At 35.6% G+C, this 22,045-nt stretch overlaps 1 protein-coding gene across 1 annotated transcript in view; it reads left to right on the top strand.

Annotated features, from left to right (window-relative positions):
* Positions 1-22,045, top strand: part of csmd3b (CUB and Sushi multiple domains 3b) — a 507,791-nt gene that overhangs the window by 267,255 nt on the left and 218,491 nt on the right. Inside the window, exons 8-9 of the mRNA XM_073858336.1 lie at positions 12,713-12,800; positions 16,963-17,087. Coding sequence (XP_073714437.1) covers positions 12,713-12,800; positions 16,963-17,087 — 213 coding nt within the window. The remainder of the gene's footprint in view (positions 1-12,712; positions 12,801-16,962; positions 17,088-22,045) is intronic.

Here is a 22,045-nt window from a genome sequence, read left to right as displayed (position 1 = left end):
CGCTGGAATGAGAGTATAGTTCCTAGCCATATCGGCCTAGAAATCGCAACTTTAAAACCTATTGTTTAAAGGTAGGGTAACACATTATGAAAAACGCTAACGGTAGCCGCCTACCCTCAAGTCAAATCCCCATCCAAAGTCACGCCTCTTTCAAAACACATGAACACGCGCAGATCAGACGGTCACATCTCATGTCTCATTCACCAGTGAGAAAACTTTGCAGTACAAAGTGAATAACACTTCCAAAATAACCAACATAAACAACTGCTTTACATCAGAATTAGTTTAAGCATACGTTCGGTTGTGTAGATAACGCTAATTCGCAAATGAACACAAATTTCATAAGCAACACAATGTTTCATCAAAGTAGAATATCGAATCCATCTCAATACAAACATATAGCGTACCTACCGTACCAAAATAAACAGTACAAGGACCCTTTCAGACCCTTTGCCTCCTGCAGCTGTTTGCATCTCGTGGTAAAGCAGTAAAGTTACCGATGTTCATTTGGGTTTTTGCTCTTGCTGATCCAGGCAGTTTCTTCTGTTGTTGTTATAAAAGATGCCTTTAGTTTTGTGCCTCCTGAGCAGGTTGTCAATTCAGCAGAAAAGTTTGCCGTTCTCACTGTTTACAGACAGGAGGTGAGCGCACGTGAACGCGCCGATGACGTATGGTGTCTGCGTGGACTCGCTGCGCGGTGGGCATTCAAATTATGCTTACGTATGAGGGACAAAAAAGGAAATCTATGATTGGTTGGAACATTTTTTGGTCCTACGCCTTTCACAGATGACATAAATTTCTACAAATACATTTAAACAACTTAAAACAGTGATTGTTATCAGGATGTGAGCAGACTTTTAACCAGCATAACTAAAAATGTTTTAGGATCATGTAACGGGTGCTTTAAAGAAAGCGGAGAAAAGGAGAATCCATGTGCAAAAGGTGTTTATTGTGTAAAATCCCAATAAGGGCCAGCAAACAAATCCAAAGGTAAATCCACAATCGTAATCCAGAGACAGGCAAAATATATCAGGGCAGGCGGCAAACAGGCATTAAATCCAAAATACAGGTAGAAGTCAAAAACACAGGCAGATCCAGGTAACAGATAAACAGATAACAGATTCAGGTACAGAAACAGGCAGATGAACAGACTAGGTTTTGGCGATGTAATAATCAGCCGAGAACAGGTGTACAGGAAGTGACTTATATACAAAAACAAACAGGAAGTGTGAAGCGTGACATGGCATGATGCTTTCAAAATAAAAGTCCGAACAGAGCAGAGAATCAAAATACAAATACAAATAACAAAAATACACAATACAGAAAAAAAACAAGACAAAACCTTACAGATCAAATCTGTTACCCTACCTTTAACTCTAGGGGAGCTGGAAAATTAGCCTATTTTCAAAAAAAGTGGAGTGTCCCTTTAAAGTAGGAAAAAAATACTATGAAAGTTGGTGGGGCTTCTGATTGGTTTGGTTACAAATATTCCTCAAAATATTTTCCTTTGTGTTAATCAGAACAAAAAAAATATACAGATTTGTAACAACACGAGAGTGAGTAAAGTATGACATCATTTTCATTTTTGGGGGAAAGTATCCCTTTAAGTCCTATATCGCATCTACTGTATGCAGAACCATAAGTGGTGCTATTGTCATGCTATATGATTACAAGCCAAGGAACCACTTTTAGTGCTATTTAGCACACTTTTTAGAGAGTATTTTCTTTTAATGGCTTTCTAATGCTTAGTTAAATCAGCACACATTGCTAAAATAGCTGTGCTAGGAACAAAATCATTCCTATACCTTAAAATCTGCATTCAACATTCAGTGGAATGTGTTCCAGCACATATGTACACAAACATTTGCTGTAATTTTGCAGCTGGTTGCCAGTAACTTACTGTAGAAGATAAAGTCAAAAAATGTTTCATGTTCATTGAACTTTGAACAAAATGTTGCCAGTAAATAACATAAATGTAAAATCTACAGTAAGTTACTGGCAGCTAGTTGCCAGTAATACCCATTAATACTGTAATTTCTACAGACATTTTTTACAGTGTACTGATAACAGAAGTCACTAAAAGCATCTGCCAAATGCAAAAAAAAAAAAAAGTCAATGCGATTACTCATAGGTTCCCTGTATAAAAACAATTATTAATTTTCCTTTTAAAATGAAGAAAAATGTTTGGCCTTTGAACAGAACATGGAAAATTACCTGCAAATAAGCAGATAATATCACTTCAGCTTGAAATAAACTAAAACAGCATGTCGCCCATTGACAAAATATTTGAAAACCTGCAATGATCTTTAACAACGTCATGTTTGTTTTAATTGACTCTTCTTCTTTCTTTCTTTTTTTTTTTGCTTTGTGCTCGTCTTATTTTCCTTTGTGTATTTATGTTGTCAGTATGTGTCATGTTTTCGATTTCGATTCATTTCTCATTGCTTTATTTGGGGACTGTTATTTGCCGATACCGCTTGCATGATCTTCCTGACCATTTCCAAACCAGCAGTATACACCTGTCAATAACACAACACAGTGAGAATGGTTTGTACTATTTTATCCTGTTCAATGAGAAGAGTATACCCACTGTGAAAGTTATCATGCTAGATTGTAGGTGTCAAGCACAGAAAAATGTCCAGTTACATTGTTTTTCTCGTAACATGCATTTTGTTGTGAATGCTCTGCTCTACAAACTCAGGGATTTTCTATTCTTTGTGTGAATTGTAGCTTTTTATTTTAATATGTTTCCAGGGTATTTGAAGCTGTGTGGCACATTAGATGTAGAAGTGAAAACGCTTGCCACCTTAACCGCAGTGAATACACAATTTATCACTTGCTGATAAGATGAATCAGGATTTAAATTTTCTTCAAACTTACAAAGAAACTGAGAAAACGCAGTTCAGTTCAGTTTAGCTTTGAATATTTTGTTATAGTATTTGTTCGAATTTAGATACTCACACACGTCTCTCTATAACTTATTGTTAGAAAGCGGGTCAGACATGCAGCTGCATGGGTGAGGGTCTTTTGTTAGACTTCATATAGAGCTGGATATAATAGCTTAAAGTGCTCCTGGCACAATGTTGCTCATAGATCCCTATTAAAATTAAACTCTGTGCTTCAGCTTGCAAGTCAAATAGAGGCAAGAGAAGGTTAAATACAACAGCTAGTATCAGACTTAAATGCCTTTTCAATACAGCTGGTTTTAAATACATGATTGCAAAAAGAGCTAAAGGTATTTTATTGTTAAAGGAAGTTGCATTAAAAATCTACTAGACTTGTGAAGATATGAAATTAGCTTCAAATTTAAATAATAGATGAGAAATGTAATATACAAATGGATGCACTGTCAGAAAAAAAATAAGTTTTGGTGTACAATGTACAGTGGGGGGTTTCAAACTGAGTCGGATAGTAGGATAAGGTGGGTTGCGAAAAGTCACTGTACTATTATGTTGAATGACACAAAAAATGTAGTCCAATTAATGACTAACATTGATTTTGAGATGATGTACCATAAATTATTTTTGATATTTTAATTAAACTTACATTAAACTTCATTAATAAAGTAACAAGGAAAATAAAAAATACAAAATATTTAAATAATAAAATGTTTTATTTTCATATTTCCATATACAAATATGAGAGTCCTGGAATAGATTATATATATTTGAGTGTGTTGCAAAATGAAAAGTTTGGGAACTACTATTGTACAGTTCCTGAAATATTTTGATTGGTGGTACCAGGAAGAGGTCTTCACGGGTCTTCACTATTACTTTAATATTAGCAGCCTCGGGTACGTTAAAATAAATGGGTGATTCTCGCGAAATTATGAGGTGTCATGACACATTTTGATCAAAAAAGTAATTGCAAAGTAAGAGCATCAAAATAAGAAGCATACAGTTACAAACATCTCTTTATGTACTATTTTGCACATTTTACACTGTTTTTTCCAAATTTAAAGGGAAAATTTTCATTACCGCAACGTGTCCATAAATGGATTTGGGTTCTTTGACATGGAAATATTTAAAATAATTTAAATTAAATTAAAAAATCTAAAAAAATAAAAAAACTTCAGTGCATGTTATACTACATTTACAGTAAAGAAACATGTGATATTTGGTAATTATTGGTAAATGTAGAGACAATAATAAGGAATATAAATGTATCCAAGAAAAAAAATTCTCATTTTCCGCAACTATTTTCAATCATTGTTTATGCCCTCAATGAACTAGCATTTTCAACAACAAAAAAATGTTTGAATGGACATAATTGACTGTGACACTCAAGATGGCTACCAGGTAAGCAGTTCTTATTTTTTCTCTCCAGATAAAACTTTTTAGTTCTCATTACCGAAACATGAGTTTGTAAATGCATTTATTTAATGTAATGTCATGTTGCGGTAATGATAATTTTTAATAATGATAATCTAAAACATGTAAATAATTCTATAGGAGATATTTTTTAAATCCTCTAAAAATAATGGTTATAGTAAGTTCAGACCGTAATTTTATATGTGCAAAAAAAAAATTGGCTTCAAGGGCTTTTTAAAAAATCTGGTGCTGGACACGGATTTCTTGAGAATGGACACTCAAATGAGAATCACTCATGAGAATCACCCAAATGTGTTTTTAGCGAATGGACCCGAGAAGACCCGAACTGTCTCACGTGTTTGCATCGAGTCCAATCCCCCTCTGTTTGCCAAGAGCGACATCGTGTGGCTGGCGATATGTTAATTTTTGTTGAGCCAGACCTGTCAATCAATTTTGAATACACACTGTATGTGGTTACCTTGGTGTCAAAGTCAGATAACAAAAGAAAATAAATAGAGCAGCGGGCCAAATTGGTTGCGAGGACACCGGGGTTTCTTTTTGTCTGGCTGGTGCATGTTGGGATGCAGACTGCAGACGTCGGTGTCGGTCCAGTGGGGTTAAAAAAATTTGCACTTGGTCGGGTCTAACTCGAGTCTAATTTTGTTGGGTTTGTCTCGAGTCGGGTCTTTCTTTAAAAAAATATTTATGCATGTCAGGTTCGGTTAGAAAGTGATTCGGGTACATTTCTTTGGACCCGAGAAGACCTCTAGTACCAGGTTACTGGATATAATGAAACCAAAAAATTAAAAGGGTCAATATCTGGTGAAACACTGTGGATGCATTGATAATTGAGGAAATGAGTGCGTGCCTCTGCATGTTTTATTACTTGTTTGCTTGCTTGTCCTGTGTATATATTCACCCAAACACCACATATCATTATGCATGATGGCGTATGTGAGTGGGGAAAGTCCAAGAAAGAGCATGAAGCATTGACTATTGTGCAAACAACTAAATAAGTTTTGTTTGTGAATTATTTGTGCATTTGCCAATTATGTGCTCATGTTTTATTTAAGTATACTAGAATGAAATGTCTATGTGATATACAAAATAATATTAATTCAAAATGACTCTTATTTATAATATTGCATAAAATAGATTAAATATTCAATAGGAGATGAATTTTATGCTGGGAATGTAATTTTTTTACCAGTCAGTTCCCATCAGAGAGTAAAAAGAAGTTAGTATAGAGATGTGTGCATTTTGAATCTAATGCTGTTGCAGTTGAATGTGTGATACAGTGTCAAGAGAGAGTTTCATCAAAAGTGTGTGTGGGTATGTATTTGTCTGTGTGAATTAGATGGATACACAAAGAGAGAGAGAGGCAAAGGATAAGTTGGAGGCAATGTGAATAACAGGTCTTACATATAGTCTTGGCTCTCTGACTGTTGATTGAGCTCTAAAAGCCCTGTGGGTTTCATACTCGACTAACCTTGAATGTGAGAAAAAAAAGACAACTTTTCTAAAGTGGGATAATTCGATAGGAGGATCTAAACATGCACTAAAATAACCTGAAACTTCTAGCAAAAAAGGCCTAAATTCTCTCAGGCTGATGGATAGTGAATAGCTAACATGATGCTTCAGCTCAGAGCCCATTAAAACAGAACAGCAAGTTAAATGGCAAGACACTTCCCTGACCTCAACACTATTTTCACATGGCCAGTTGAGTCATGTTTGTTATGATATGTTAGGACGTGTTTTTTAGCAACAGCTGTAGTGTATGGAAAGTGTCGTGCACCACCTAGTATTTGAATATTGTATATGTTCTATTCAAAAATAGGATATATAATTTATATACAGTAAAGTATACAATAAATCACAATTGCCTTTAATATTACAGTTTGCATGCATGTAATATATACTGTACAGTATATATAAGGTTTTTTCTCATCTCTTTAAAGATGTAGTGAGTTTTTGTTCCATATTTTTAAGGGAGTTTAGTCTAAAGCTTCTTTGTATAAATTTGGCGTATTGCATCAGTTAATAAACAAAATTTTACTGAAGCAGGTTAAAAATAAATAATATGAAATATTTTAGATTTTATATGCTGACTGAAAACCTTAAAGGTGCAGTGTGTAATTTTTAGAAGGATATCTTGACAGAAATGCAAAATAATACACAAAACTATATTATCAGGGGTGTATAAAGACCTTTTATAATGAGCCGTTATGTGTTTATTAACTTAGAACGAGACCTTTATATTTACATACACTGAGGGTCCACTTACATGGAAGATGCCATTTTGTGCCGCCATGTTTCTACAGAAGCTCTTCACAGATAAACTTTTTTACTAAGTTGTCTCCGACAATTACATGTTTGTCCGGTGGTGGCTACAGTAGCTTCTCTATTTGTTTCAAAGCGAGGGGTGAGCAGTGGACTGAGCCGTAAGTTGCAATTCACAACCTCACCACTAGATGCCTCTAAAATTGACACACTGCACCTTTAACCACAGAAGTTAACTAAATAAATATATATCATACAAATCAAGCAAAAAGTTTAATGTTTTTGGTCATTGTTGAAGTTGTTAGTTTCAGGTGTAACTACAATAAAATACATTTCAACAAATTGCATCATTGGAGGGGAGGGAATTACATCAAGCTAAAACCAATCACAAATTCAATCAGGAAAATAAATGGACCAGTGAGATTCATGACTAATTGACAGTAAAAATAAAATAAAATGGAAAACCCTTTTTATGAGGGAGACAGTGAAAGGGAGAGAGAGAGAGAGAAAGAGAGTTGTCTTGCTACAAAGATTTCTAAATTTGACCTGAGAGTGATTTTGGGGAATTTAAATGTAATTTATGAGGACTGTCTTGTTTTCCAAAGAAGGGTAACATTTGATCAAGCTTTTATCCTTAAGGTATACTGTCAAGATATTAGTCAGTCCCTCAAAGAAAAAATCTGCCCTGTGTCACTGAATGCCACATTACGCTGTAAAATGTGATACTAAAATTGAAGCACAACATCCGTGTTCTTTTGCAGTGAACTCTTCTGCTCCCAAAAGCTAACTAAATTTAAAACAAATATATCCTTATGGAAAAGTCCTTATATTAAAGTTTATTTTGGAAAGGCTAAGTAATGTCATTATATTTCAGCATTATTTTATTCACAATAGCTGAACTGTAGTGTCTTCCATTGCATTTTCTTAAAGGACTGGATTGTCAACTCAGCTTACGTGTATCAGTGATGCGTGAGTCAATGTATAAACAATCCGACCAATGTTTTCAACTAACCCGCCTGCAACTCGGACCGCAAAATCCGACCCGCTTCCTGGCCCACATTTTTTAAAAGTAGTAATTGTTTAAAATAGTTAATTGGCATCTTTATTTCAAACAACCCGAACGACCGCGACACGATTATCATAATTGTTTAAAATAGTTCATTGGCATCTTTATTTCAAACAACCCGAATGACCGCGACACGATTATCATAAAAATATTTTTGGATGACTCATTTTGGATCAACTCACGCATCACTGACTTGTATTCAACAAAAAACGGAAAATACAGCTGGCACGTGTGCAGAAAGAACAAGGCTTGTGTCTAGTACTCTTACACTAAATGGTGTTACTGAATGCTTACCCATGTCTGCACTCCTTGCTGTTCAGAAAAGATCAGATTATGTCTTGCCATTTTCAGAAAAGAATCATTATTTAAATGGATGGTTGGACCGTCATGCATGAAAGAATGGACAGATAGATAGAAAGTACAACAGTTCCCATGACTGACATTCAGACTGTTTCTTTCTATCAGCTGGAACCATGTACATTTTTTCATGTGTAGTTTTTGTTATTTGCTGTTGTCACCATTAATATGAGTCCACATTCATCACATCCTCAAGTTTTCTATTCGATTTAAAGTCAATTTAACTTGTTTTTCTGATCTTTTATAGTTGTAAATAACTAAGTTTTAGAGTAGGGAAGGCAGAGGCGTAGCTACTTTGATTTGTGGCCCACCCAACCAGAAAGCCATTTCGGACAGAATTCAGTAAATCAACAACAACAATAAATAATAACACTACGAATAAACGTCATATGACATAACTTCTATCTATTCATAATTTTGTTAGATATATCAAGTTTCCACTCTCAATTTTGTGCAGTTTCGTAGTTTAGACTTACAGTACCCTACGCTTGTCAAAATGAAACGTTAAATATGATTTTTCCGATTATTTGTTCTGCATTGAGTAAGACATCTTCTCACACGTAAAAAAATGTGTGTTGATTACTGAACGTCTGAGCGTTATATCTATGCATTACACTGCATTGTGCGAAGTTCTGCGAACTGACAGATACGCTTTAAAGCAACACTATGTAGTCTTTTGACCTTTAAATAATGTCTCTACAATTATTTCAGTGATAGAACAACTTTTAACTGGACAAATTGTACTGTTGCTGCAACCTGAGCAGTCTCCTAGCTGCTACAAGCACACTCTGAAAGTGTCGGTGGAGGGTAGAGCACACACCTCCGCCCCTCCCCCTGCCTGCAGAAGAGTGTCTGATACCAGGCACTGTTGCACTTTTCAACCACATGGGGGAGCTGTAAGTCATTTTTACATGGAAACTACATAGTGTTGCTTTAATAGGAATAAGGACTTTGTTATGATCTTTAACCAGATGCCCCAGGGATGTAAAGGTGAGTTAAAACATATTTGTATGTAAGTTATTTTATTATTTTCCCATTTAAAGGGTAATTTGACGCACAGTTTATATGACCCCTGTTCGCAAATTTATTTAAATTTGTTCGCAAATTATCAAAAATGCTACACCTGTAGTCAACAAAGTCAATTTTAAGACACTAACCCTAACCAAACATTTCCTTAAGACATAACAGATTATATCTGTGTGAATTCTTGTCAAAATAGATTAAAACTGTAATACTGTATGTGTGTATATATCAGGTTCACGCACTCGCGCATCTAAGTGTGTCCAAACTTCGGGATCTGCCAGTGAGCATAAGAAAGATTGTTTTCGAGTCTTGTAGCTCTTTACACATCAAATCAAGGCCCAAACTTTATCTCTCTTTATAACTTTTTTAACAGTCCTTTTACATGTTTTTAAAACCAATACGCAGACGTGCAAGTGCACAACTTTGCCCATTAGGTTAAGCATTTAGGATGGTTCACCTCTCAGAAAACGTACAAACAACGATAATTTAAGATGTTTAATATCCATGTCCATTGGGATCGCTGTACGAGTGCTTAATGTATATTTTTATAATAAAAAACCTCAACTCCGATCAAAATGTATAGCCTACTGTCTTTTTGCCTGTAGCTCAAAATTAGAATGTGCGCATTATGACACATTTGGACAGCAAGGGTCACATATTGTATGCTTTGCCCACCCTGTTTTATACATTATGTTGAACACTTCTGGCTATGCCACTGAGGGAAGGAATGAACTTGGGTGGGAAGGAAGTTGTATGTTAAAGTCTCCATGTTGTGTTATTTCTGGCCACCTGGAATAATTTTAAGATAGCAATAAGGCTTATTAGAGGATATAACAGTTAGCTTAGCGGCATGCTAACATCAAGCCATACTGAAATTCCCCTTTTAAGAGAAGTTGTAAAAGCCTCTGTGTGAATAGCCACTTCAAATGAAGCAAACGTCCAAATTGCCCTGTGAATTGAAGAAGAAAAATTGCTGATTTTTTGTCTGTCCTCAGCATCACTTAATCATGACGGTAAAATTATACCAAACGCATAATGTATTGTGTATGTAAGTCTTGACCCCTCATGCTGTCCATTTGTAAGACAACAAGATGTCTGTTTCACAATTGCTCTTGTCATAAGCATTACTTACAGTGCTGTTAGATGCCCAACACCACACAACAGATGTTTTCAACTCTGAATTACTCCACTGCAATTAGAGAAAGTCACCCTGCCTCATTAGTTTGTCTTGGGACTCAAAGGTTTTTGGTAGTAACAGTTTAGAAAATCCAAATTCATCTACTCTAAAACCAGTAATAATATGTACACACAGATAAGCACAACAAGTGAGATTTAAGTGGGACAATTAAAAAGTTTATACAAAAGTTTAAAATGAATGTATTCAATATACAGTTTAGCAAAAGTCATTTTAAAACTTCAGTGCTGTATTGTGCACATAAATGTATTAATAATTGTTAGCGTTCTTCATTATGTTAATAGTGCGGTTAAGTACAATATTAATTAAGCATTTATTTCATCACCCCATACCCTTCATTTGTGTGCATATGTGTAATGGGTTGCATTTCAAGTCACATTCTCTGAGTAGAAAATTAGATATGACAGTGACATAGCTATTATAGCCTCAAATGGAAAGCTATCAGAATTGCTCATCTACATACTGGTCATGTGGTCCATGTTTACCATGTTTTATACCTTTATAATGCTAGATTGTAAAACATTTCCAAAGACCATGAGATTTTTTTGCATGCTTAACATTTGTAAATATACATTTAGAGAGCTTTGACATACACAAGTTGCCATAAGTGCTTTAAATTCCCTTTCAGGTTAGATTAACCCTAATAAGTCCCTTGGGGTCAATCTTACCCACAAGACACTTTTATTTAGTTAAAAAAAACATTTCCCTTCATCTCAGTGGAATAAGATTTTGTTACTTTTCCAGATTATCTGTCAAGATTCATATAAAAAACTGGGCTTGATTCGGTTGTTCTAAAGAGGTGTAAAAAAATCACAAAAAGAGGCCCTTTGGGGGTAAAAATGACCCCAATTGAAATGAATGGGAAATGCAAAAAAAGTCATTTTTTCTTGTTATTCCTAAAAATAAAATCAATGCATCCAGAATAATTCTGAAAATTTTGACACAGAAAGGTAGGCCTGGTACTAGAGCACAAATGCAATATAGAAAAGACATGCTCAATCACACACACACACAAACAGACACACACAAACACACAAAGGTATGACTGCCACAGAGAGCATTTCTTCTAGAATTTGGCAAAAAAAACAGCCACAGATGCAAAACAAATATCTAAAATGCTCACACAGATGTGTGCGTGCCCACACACATACACACACACACACACACACGCACAAACAAAAAAACACAAAAACAGACTCACATACACACACACACACACACACACACACACGCGCGCACAAAGACAAAGTAAAACTTACACACACATAAAGACACACACAAAAAGACAAAGTCACAAACACGCACGCACGCACGCACGTACACACAGACAGACACACACACACACACACACACACACACACACACACACACACAGACAAACACCCTTCCATTTAGTCAAATTTCTGTGGCATTTTGTAAAAACAGACATTTCAAAATGCATAAAAAACTACAAAAAATTATACTATTTGAAATTATTTTCATTTTTATTGACATTTCTAATGTTTATATAAACATTAATACACAAAATGTATCACTAAAGTAGTGATGTTGAGCAGTTGGCCACATCCAGTAAAATGATTGGGTCTCTATGGGCATCTGCTGGTCTAAATGATTTATTTCCTAAACTGTACCCATAAAACTGTTTTTTTTTCTAAACACCAAATGGTCGAATTTAACACATAACATCTAGATCAATATCTAAAAACAATTTAAATAAAATTTAGATAATAATTTATGTGATTTTTTCATAAAAAATTGATATTTTTCAGGCAAGCTAATGGTGCAGTTGAGCAATTGAATGGTAAACATGCATAAAAAATGTAATGCATCGTTATTAAAACGTTTAAATAAAGAGTTAAGATGTCGATTGTTCAAAGTTGCACATCACTTCAGGCCTCATATTTTCTGAAATCATTGATGTGCATAAACTACTGATCTATAAAGCATTAGTTCTACACTTTTAAAATGCTAATTTTTAGTGTTACCAAATAAAGAGTTATTTTGAAGTGTTGCCAAAAAATACACTTTAAACTCCTTGAGTCAGCATTTTTTCCACATAGTGGCCATTGTCAAGGCATCGCCTATAATCTCCTATCATGAGCACGAATAATGAAGTGTACCATTAACTTAGAAGAAATAGCTGTTAATGCGATCTGGGATTTGGCCAGTATCTCCACTTTCAAGATATAGTCCACTCTTAGCAAGCGATAACTACTGAGACTCATTTGTGGTGAGGTGTTACATAGTAGTTATCAGTTTAATGGTTTAAGTGTGTGTGTATGTGCGTGTGTGTGTGTGTGTGTGTGTGTGTGTAAGAGAGAGAGAGAGAGAGAGAGCACATGTAGGTTCCATCTCTTTAAATCATGTAGATATTATGTAGTGTTTTGTTTTGTCTTTGCATGAGGCTTGCATGACAAAAATGTGTGGAGAGGTGTTTGGCTCTGTGTGTATCTAATGGCAAACTGTGCTCTGAATTCACAGTAAATGAAGGAGGCATCAAACAGGCTTCAAACTCCTGTCCAGACCCTGGAGAACCTGAGAATGGCAAACGAATTGGCAGCGACTTCAGGTAATCACCCTTATACCATGCGTGCTCAATACATTGGATAACTCTGAGTTAGTTGGATCTTATGTCAATCTTTTCTAACTCCAACAAGATAGCATAAATGTGAATTATTTCCTTTTTCGAGCAGAGGAGACCTTGTGGATACAGTGCTTGACTGACACCTGTCATTAATATTGTAACACCTGGATATCTTACTGTCTTCTGTTTAGCAATCCCAAATGAATATAAATCAGATTTTTCACCAAATCCTTCTTCAACAAATGTCATGCTAATACCAGTTCCACAGGGAAGCTGACAGTATGCTTAGCAATTCAGTTTTACCACCAATTAGGGCCAGCGGATTTCATTTGTGACACTGATGTTATTCAGAGCTTTTATGAAACATGGCTTTAGGGTTGCACCAGACTCCAACAAAAGCTGCTTGAGAATTTGGCGTTAGCTAGCTACAGGGAAATGGGCCTTTTACAGGAGATCACGCAACATCTTGCACAAGTCCTGTTTGCAGTATCCTCAGATGAAAGCATTGAATTGGTTGGTGCCATTGCTCGCTGAGTGCTGTCAAATTTGAATGATAGAGTGTTGAGGCAACAGAGGAAGCTTTACGCTTGGTTTTAAAGTGTACAAAGAAAGTATCACTGTATCGATTGTGTTAGCAAGAAAAATAAGATGCGTTTTTGCTATTCTTTTATTTATTTATCTCTCTCTCTCTCATGAATGCTGCAATTCAACTCTTTTGTGTATGTAGGAGGCTTGAGAGATAGATACTGTATTGAGAGATACTTTATTACAGCATGCTGTACGCATAAGCCTATATGCAAAGGATTGTAGCCTATATACCAGGGGCTTCCAAACTTTATCAACCCGCAACGTAATCTGAAGACCCACCAATTTTTAAAAATACAAATATAGAGGAAAACACATTTGTTCACTTTCAGTATAATTTTCTTTTCATGAATGAATAAAGGAGGGAGCATATCGGGCATGAAGCATTATGTCATGTGTAGGACATCTCGCAGGTATTGCACACCAGAAGCACATATTCGTTAATAATTTGGGACAAATATGATGTTATTAAATGTTTAACTATCTGAGTGGCACGGCAGGGATTTGAGCAGCATCTTAAGGTCACAGTGGACAGACGCCATCGCTAGGCTTCGTTGGTATGTGTACAGTATTCATAGAAAATAATGTGTTCGAATTTTAGATACATGGCACGATGCTTCTCGCTCGGTTTAATTGCAATATTAAATTTTTAGTCTTTGTAGACATACTGCTACTGAAATACTTGAATACTGTTGTATAGTCTTAAAAGGTCAACACATTTTACACACTAACTCATAGAAATAGTGAATTAAAGCTCCTGTTCTGTCTGTGATTTTGAAGCTTTGATTGTGTTTATAGTGGGCAATATAACATGTGTTCATGTTTCACGTGTAAAAAAACGCGGTATTTTTCACACAATTTACTTATCTGTATAGTGCTGTTTTCACTGTCCTCAAAACAGGCAATACGTATCGAGTTCTGATTGTGTAGTTTGTTTAGTGTGCTGTGATTCGATAGCTGCTTAGCTTAGCAGAGCCGTTTGAGCCAAAGCTGGTGACTGACGTATTCATGTGGGCGGAGTTTAGTCAACGAACTGTTTTGCTGACGTCATTAAAGCAGGAAATAGAGGGCTGTTGTCCAAACCGACCGTTCGTTGTAGGCTTTTAAAGAGGAATTCTATTGAAGAAAATATATCGCCTGGCAGTGAACTTTGAGCTTTATCATTTTACAGGTATTGTTTATGCTATTATGGCAACATTACACACTAACTAGGGTTTAAAAAATGGTATCAGGAAGAACGTGACCTTTAAAGGGACAATCCACTTTTTTTTGAAAATATACTAATTTTCCAGCTCCCCTAGAGTTAAACAATGATATTACGCAGTGCCCAAAAATAGTCCCCTGCTATTGGAAGATACTAAGGGGACTATTTTTGGCGGTTGCGTAATATCATTGCGCCTCCTCTAGCTATGTTACAGCAGCAAAATCTTTGATTATTATGCAAGAATGAGAGTATAGTTCCTAGTCATATCTGCCTAAAAAATAGCAACTTTTAATTTTCTGTCGGTTTAGTACACGGTATCACTACAGAAGAGTCAAGTTTTAAATAGGAAAAATATAAAAATCTCTTAGCTTATTTTTGAGTGCGATGCTAATATTCTCCTGCCCGGTCCCTCAGATCATCTGAGCTTGGTCTTTTGTCCATTCCTCGTTTTCGTTTGTAGGTCCTTTAGTGTTAATGCTCCTAAATTATGGAATTTCCTACCCCTTTCACTTCGTACAATACCAACTTTGTCTACCCTTCAAGGCTTAACTTAAAACGTATCTCTTCAATACTTATTATGTATAATGTTGTTAAATCTGTCCTAATGTGTTTGTATTGTGTATGGTCTTATGTGTTGTATTGTGTAGGTTGAGGTGTTAATGTATTCTATAATACTATGTGAAGCGGCCTTGAGCCATGGAAAGGTGCTATATAAATAAAACAACTTCTTCTTCTTAATGGTCTAATCAGATTCAATGGATTATGCTAAGCTATGCTAAACGTGGTACAGTCAGACCCAGAGATCAGCTAAATGAATTCCAAAACGGTAAAAATCAAATGTTTAACACTAGGGGAGCTGGAAAATGAGCATATTTTTAAAAAAATCTGGAGTGTCCCTTTAACTAATACAACTACAGGAATTATTTTATCACCCAAAATCTCAAAGTAATCAAAACTTATATTAAAGGATGACGCAACTCTAGAAACACGGGCAATATGAAATGCGTGCTTCATCCTTTCTGTAAACGTGCCGGTTGCCTGTCCATGAAACCCCAGTAAACTCGAGCCTTATGCTGTTTGCAATGTTTGCTTATTCAGTGTCCAAGCACAATAAACGCATTAACCAGTGTCATTTTTAGTCATTGGAATAAACTGTTTTTAAATGAAATGGATTGCAACAGCCAAGTGACCTTTCCCAAATGATTACTCTTTGTCGATACAGTTTGTAAATTCCTGGTGTGAGAACTGGAGTCAAAAATCTCAGCGGAGAAGCTAACGGGGGACCTGAAGGGCATATGCCCGTACACTTTGATAAACATTCCCGACGAGTTATCATATAAATGATTTATTAAAGTATTGTTTTTCGTTGATTTGACTGACCCCAGGAGCATCCCCACCACTTCAAAACAAAGTTACGCCACTGACTCGATGCCTTATTTTCACACAAATTATACAGTTGCATGTAATATCACAGGTCTAATTTATTTGACAACCCAATTTTTACATAGTTTATGGATTTTATGTTTTTTTAAAGAATATACACTAGACAAAAGTATGCACACTATGTACACTTCAGTATGAACAACTATGCACACGTTGATCTATACACACACTGAGGGAAGGGGAATTCAGACATCTCCAATTCACCTTACCTGCGTTTTTTACTTGAAGATTAACCATTTTCACCATGAATTTAGCCATAGATGCTGAAATGGCATTACAAACAAATAAGCATGTTTATCTTTTCCAGTTATTCCAATAAAAACAAATATTAATGCTCTACCAAACAATATCATTTTAAAGAATTTTGTTTCTATCTTTGTTGTAACACTTTTGGAAAGGACTTTTTTGTCCTGAAATGACTGTGCTGTGTACGAATCACTGATGGGTTTGGGTGATGTTTGGCTCAGAGCCTGCAATTCATAACAAAGGTGTTCAGCTGGGTTCAAGACTTGGCTTATTGCAGACCTGTCAAGTTCTTCCACACCAGACTGAATTAATCATTTCTTTTTGAACCTTGCTTTGTACATGGGGGCATTGTCATGTTGAAATAAATAAAGGTGCTCTTTTCAAACTGTTGCTATAAAAAAGCACACACTTCTCTAGAATATGATTATATGCTATAGCATTAAATTTTGTGCTTACTGAAATGACTAAAGTAGTCAGACATGTTCATTACAAGTGTGGTCCTAATACTTTTATCAATAAAGTGTTTATTAAATGTGTACTTTGGTACTTTTCATAATGGGATCTGATTTGTTTGCCCTGTGTTTGTGTGTGTGTGTGTGTGTGTGTGTGTGTGTGTGTGTGTGTGTGTGTGTGTGTGTGTGTGCATATATCTGATCCTCTTTTTTACAGTATTGGTGCCACGGCCCAGTTCACCTGTGATGAAGATCACGTTCTCCAAGGCTCTAAGAGCATTACCTGTCAGAGAGTTGCTGAAGTATTCGCAGCATGGAGTGACCATAGACCTGTCTGCAGAGGTGAGTCTGTCATAGTCTAACTGAAGCAGATACTTTATGTTGAAATACAGCAGCATTAAACAAACTGATGTTAGGCTTGTTGGGTCATTTATTGAACATACAGCAGCATCAGCTATAGAGTGCCGAAGTCATGACATCACTTTGTAGGCCAACCCGGAAGTTTGGGGCGCATGGGTTCCCTCGATCGAAAAGCCATTCATTTTTCCCATAGACTTTTGGAAAATCGCAAAAAATAAGATCTGTGTTCAACAAAGAGTTATGAACCTTACACGTTTTGTCTATCAAGATAATCTTTAAAAGTTAATCGAAAATGTATACATTTTGAAGCCTAAATAAAGCCGTCAGATATAAAATGCTAACGGTATGCTATAAACGGACTACAGCGCACCGGTCGCGGATCAACGTCATCATCAAGCTTCCTCAAACTTTATTTAAAAAACACGCTCGCTCATTATGATCTGCGCTGTTTATGGACACTTATCCACTTTTTCATGAGAAATGTTGCCCATTCGTTATTTCCAGAAATGTTAGAAATTTTGTTTACGCGTGCCTCTTTGAGATTTTTTGTTAATGTTTTATTTATTTATTAGTTTATTATTTCGTTAGTTTATATAAACCTTAATATTATTTTCTTTGCGATTAAGGTTATTGTGCATGATCATTGTGCCCCACATAAACTTTAAAGATGATCTTTCACTGTATTATGTTTGATTGTATGTTTGCATGCCATTTGCTAATTCGCCAGAAAAAAAAACATCTCAGAAGCCCTAGCTATTGCCGTATCAATTTCCAATCTTATGTACTTTTTCTTACTTAGACGATAGAAAACCATAGATCGAGGAGAGAGAACCACTATAAATCTGGACATAACAGTGCAGCTTAGATGCTGGTTTACTTACCGGTATTGTAAGAGCCAGCATGAGGGACAAGGTTTATCAAGTCTCATTAAGTAAAACTATGGAGAGATAGAGGAGTTAAATAAAGTGTTCTATGTATTTATAAGATAACTATACAATCTCTGAACAAACAGAACACAGTTAAATTCTAAACATTTAATATAATAGTTATATATAATTATATATGTTGAATTTAAAGAGAATTGTCCAATAGCATCAATGCTTAAATACAATATATTATAATTAAACCATACATGTTCCCTAAATAAACCATATATACTAATTTTGTTCACATTTTCTATATATTTTTACCTGGTAATCCACAAGCCCCAATGTGAGAGCCTGTGTAGTAAATTTTATCTCACATTACTGTGAGCTGACTGGTGTATAGTTACAATAGTATACAATAGTTTAACATTTAATTTTTGGTATTTGTTAGACAAGTGACTTACAGTGCATTCAAGCTATAGATATCAGCGTGTTCTCTGGGAATTAAACAAAAGTTAACAAAATGCTCCAATCACTGATCCACAGAAACATTGCAGCAAGTTTTGTAGTAAACATCTTTATTTTCATAAAATAAGTAAACTGAAAACAAACTATATACTAATAATTCACATGACAAGCATCTTTCATCGACGACTTGTGGTTGCATCTCCGGACAAAACAAAACATGTCTAACTACAGTCTCTCCACAGTACAACAATATTTGGAAAAACTACAATTTGAAAAGACTAAATATATAACGTTATGTATATTAACTGAAAGGTAAACTTTTGAGAACCTGAGGCTGAAAGGCTAGTGACAGATTTGTCACGATGACGTCTAAACTCCCCGCCAAGGATGTAGTCCCTATTAGCAACTTGTTAGCAACCACCGTTTTTAAGGCACAATAAAGTTTAAAAAAATCACAAGCAGATTTTAACTGGTGTATTTTATGTCATAGAACAAAACGTGAAAATATTTAGAGGTTTTGTTAACCACAGACCTTATTTCAGGCGATTTAGCAAAAACCCATTCAAAAAACCCATAGACTTCAGGGCGAGGGAACCCGTAGTGCTAAAATGCTAACTCACTTCCGCGTTTTGGCCTACAAAGTGACGCCATTACTTCGGCACTCTATTGGATAGTGCTAAAGCTGGTTGCATAAACTGCTTATACTACACTCTAAAAAATGCATTGGGCATTGGGTCAAAAAGGGACAAATCCCGGCAACTGGGTTAACTAAAAAAAATGTATATTTGTCCCAACAAAACAAGCCAGCATGGGTTAAATTACAACCCAGCGGTCTGGGCTCGTTCCTTTTTGTAAACCTAACGCTAATGCCAGGTTGAAAATAACCCAGAATTCGTAGTCTTTACAAATCAGTCATTTACAAACACTGTTAGACTTAACTGTAATTTCTACAGTTTTCTTACCACAAATTGCCCAGTAAAATACCATCATTTTTTTACAGTTCATTAATGTAATATGCATTGCATTATGGGTATTAACATTTAATTAACAGTGATTTACTGTAGGTTTTGAATTTGCGGTAGACTGCTGTAAAACAGCAGCAGTAGTGCTACTGTAGTTGAATAAAACAGTGTTATAAAAGCCTATAAAGTGGAAAAATAAAATATATCTATGAAATATATCTATTAAATGAAATACATTTTATTTGTTTTGCTTTTAGCAGTAAAGCAAATTTCAAAATGTGAATTGTTTTTCAGCAGTGTAAATAATTTATTGAGAATTGTAGTTAGAAACAAGAAAGGGATTATGGATAAATGCTTGACCGTCAGATATGAATTTGACCTCAAGACTTCAAAACACTAGTGACGCCAAGACAGTGACAGAAGAGAATACTTGGGGAGTGTAGTGAGTAACTTTTATTAAGTAACTCTGTGGCACTGTTACGGACCTACGACATGGGCGACCAGGTTTGATTCACCTTCAAGGCAATATATTTTTTTAAAACTAGGTTACAGTAAAGGTATTATACTGTAAAATAGAACTGCTGTAAGGGCATCATACTGTAAAAAACATGTACAGTTATGGTACTGTAATGGGGCAGTTAGTTACCGCATATATACAATAAAAAGTCTAACAGTATTTTTGTAAAAACATAACTGGTTATACTGTAAGTCAGTTACATACAAAGTTGAATTGGTCTAATTTAAATCTAAAAAGTAAATAATAAGTTGTTTAAAAACACTTAAAGGCTGGTTTTTCGGGCGCTTTTCCAACCGTGGGGGGTTTGGGTCAGGTCAGTTTACTTTTGTGAGCTTTTCCACTGGGTGCAGTATGTAGTAACTGATTTTTAGTACCACCTCGGTCGGGGTTCCAAGCGACCCGAGCTGATACCAAAACGTGACACAAAAACATTGTAGATCACTGATTGGTCTGAGAGAATCGTCACTTCCAGCGCCATCGCTATAATGTAAAAGATTAGCTTTACCTTCATGCTAGCTTGCGCTGTCTCGAGCAAACATGTTGTCATCTGTGCTCTCCTATAAATTCCCAAACTTCCTTTAGAGATGAAAACATCCACAGGTTGAGAATCAGGAACACCATACAATTTTTTTTCAGACTTGCAGTTTGTGGCGGGACATTCGCAACGCAAGTTCGCATTATATATGCTTAAATGCAACTTAAATGCAACTGACGTCACTGGTGTTTGTATAAAAACTGTCATGTGAGACAGAGGTAGTGCAAAAATCTATTTGTGGTGGTCAGTTTAAAAATGTTCAATAAATGAATGTATGGGAATGAACAACGACACTCTCACTTGTACGATGTCACAGCAGTAGGCAGCACAAATTTAACGACACGCCTATAATCCCTCCCACTCCGAAGTGTTACTAAACTCAATGGAAAAGCTAACCACGCCAAAGTGAGGTGAGCTGACCCGACCTGACCCAAACCAAACCATGGGGTACTATGCGATGGAAAAACGCCACTGGTAAGGTCTGGTTGGGCTATTTGTTTAATGGTTTTCGAACAGCTTCTGGCACGTCTTAGATGCTCTACAACAATAAACTCAGTAAATCTCAGTATATCTTGTGAGAATTCTTTTTCTACATTATGAATGTGGGTCAGAGATTGAAATGGTGGTTTGAATACTTAGTAGTTTTAATTATTGCCAGAAGGGGTGTGTTAAAATGGGCAATAATAATTAATTTCAAGAGAGTTCATAGTTGTGTTGTGACAAGCTTACTAATCAACATTTTTCAGTAGATCTGATAGCATTGCCATGGCAACCACTAAAATTCAGGGCAGAATTTAGCATGCCAGCAGCGACTTTCTGTCTCCTCACACAGCTCCTAATGGCTTTAAGTGTCAGTTGGCCGCCTTGGGCAAACAAACAGAAATTGAACTGTCTCCATCATTCAGGAGGACACTTTAATTATGCATAGTTAGCTCAAAATAAAGCAGAGTTACACAGACAACATGTTATCCTTGTAGCATTTAGGGACCATTGGATAGTTTCTTTTCTTTATTTTTTATTATCTTCATTAATTAACAAAAGTTTTTGTCACTATTTCTCTTCTGTAAAGAAAGTTGGATGGTGCCAATTCCTTTAAAGGTGGAGAGTAAATGCGGCACTTAATTATTGATATGATAAATGTTTAATAGCACTTTGCATGGGTAGGGAAGAGCGGGGCACAACCTAAAGCTTTTTGGTTTTGGCTCAATCATTCAAAAAATATTTGAGTTTTATCAATTATATTTTTACACAAGCAACACACACATCTCTGCTACAAATGAACATTTGAAGTTTGTTTCTAGTACCATTCTTGGACAATTACACCAAACGTGACAGAAGTGCAAATGTTACAACTTACCCCATTGGGTAAATTGTAACAGGCGGGGGGTTAGTCGTAACACTTGCTAAAAAGTTTGCAAGCAAATATTTTAATACTATTTTGTCTATATACTTGAAGTGGATATTGTTTATATATCTGTCTATAATAAACACTGTATTCATTCATCCAGCCCTTTTCTAACAATAGTTCAATTATAAATGGATACAAATGTCTAAATATGTGAGAAAAGCAGCACAATTATTACAAAAAATTT

The sequence above is a fragment of the Misgurnus anguillicaudatus genome, chromosome 20, assembly GCF_027580225.2.
Source record: "Misgurnus anguillicaudatus chromosome 20, ASM2758022v2, whole genome shotgun sequence".
Lineage (NCBI taxonomy): Eukaryota > Metazoa > Chordata > Actinopteri > Cypriniformes > Cobitidae > Misgurnus > Misgurnus anguillicaudatus.
This window is presented reverse-complemented; position numbering and strand designations above follow the sequence as displayed.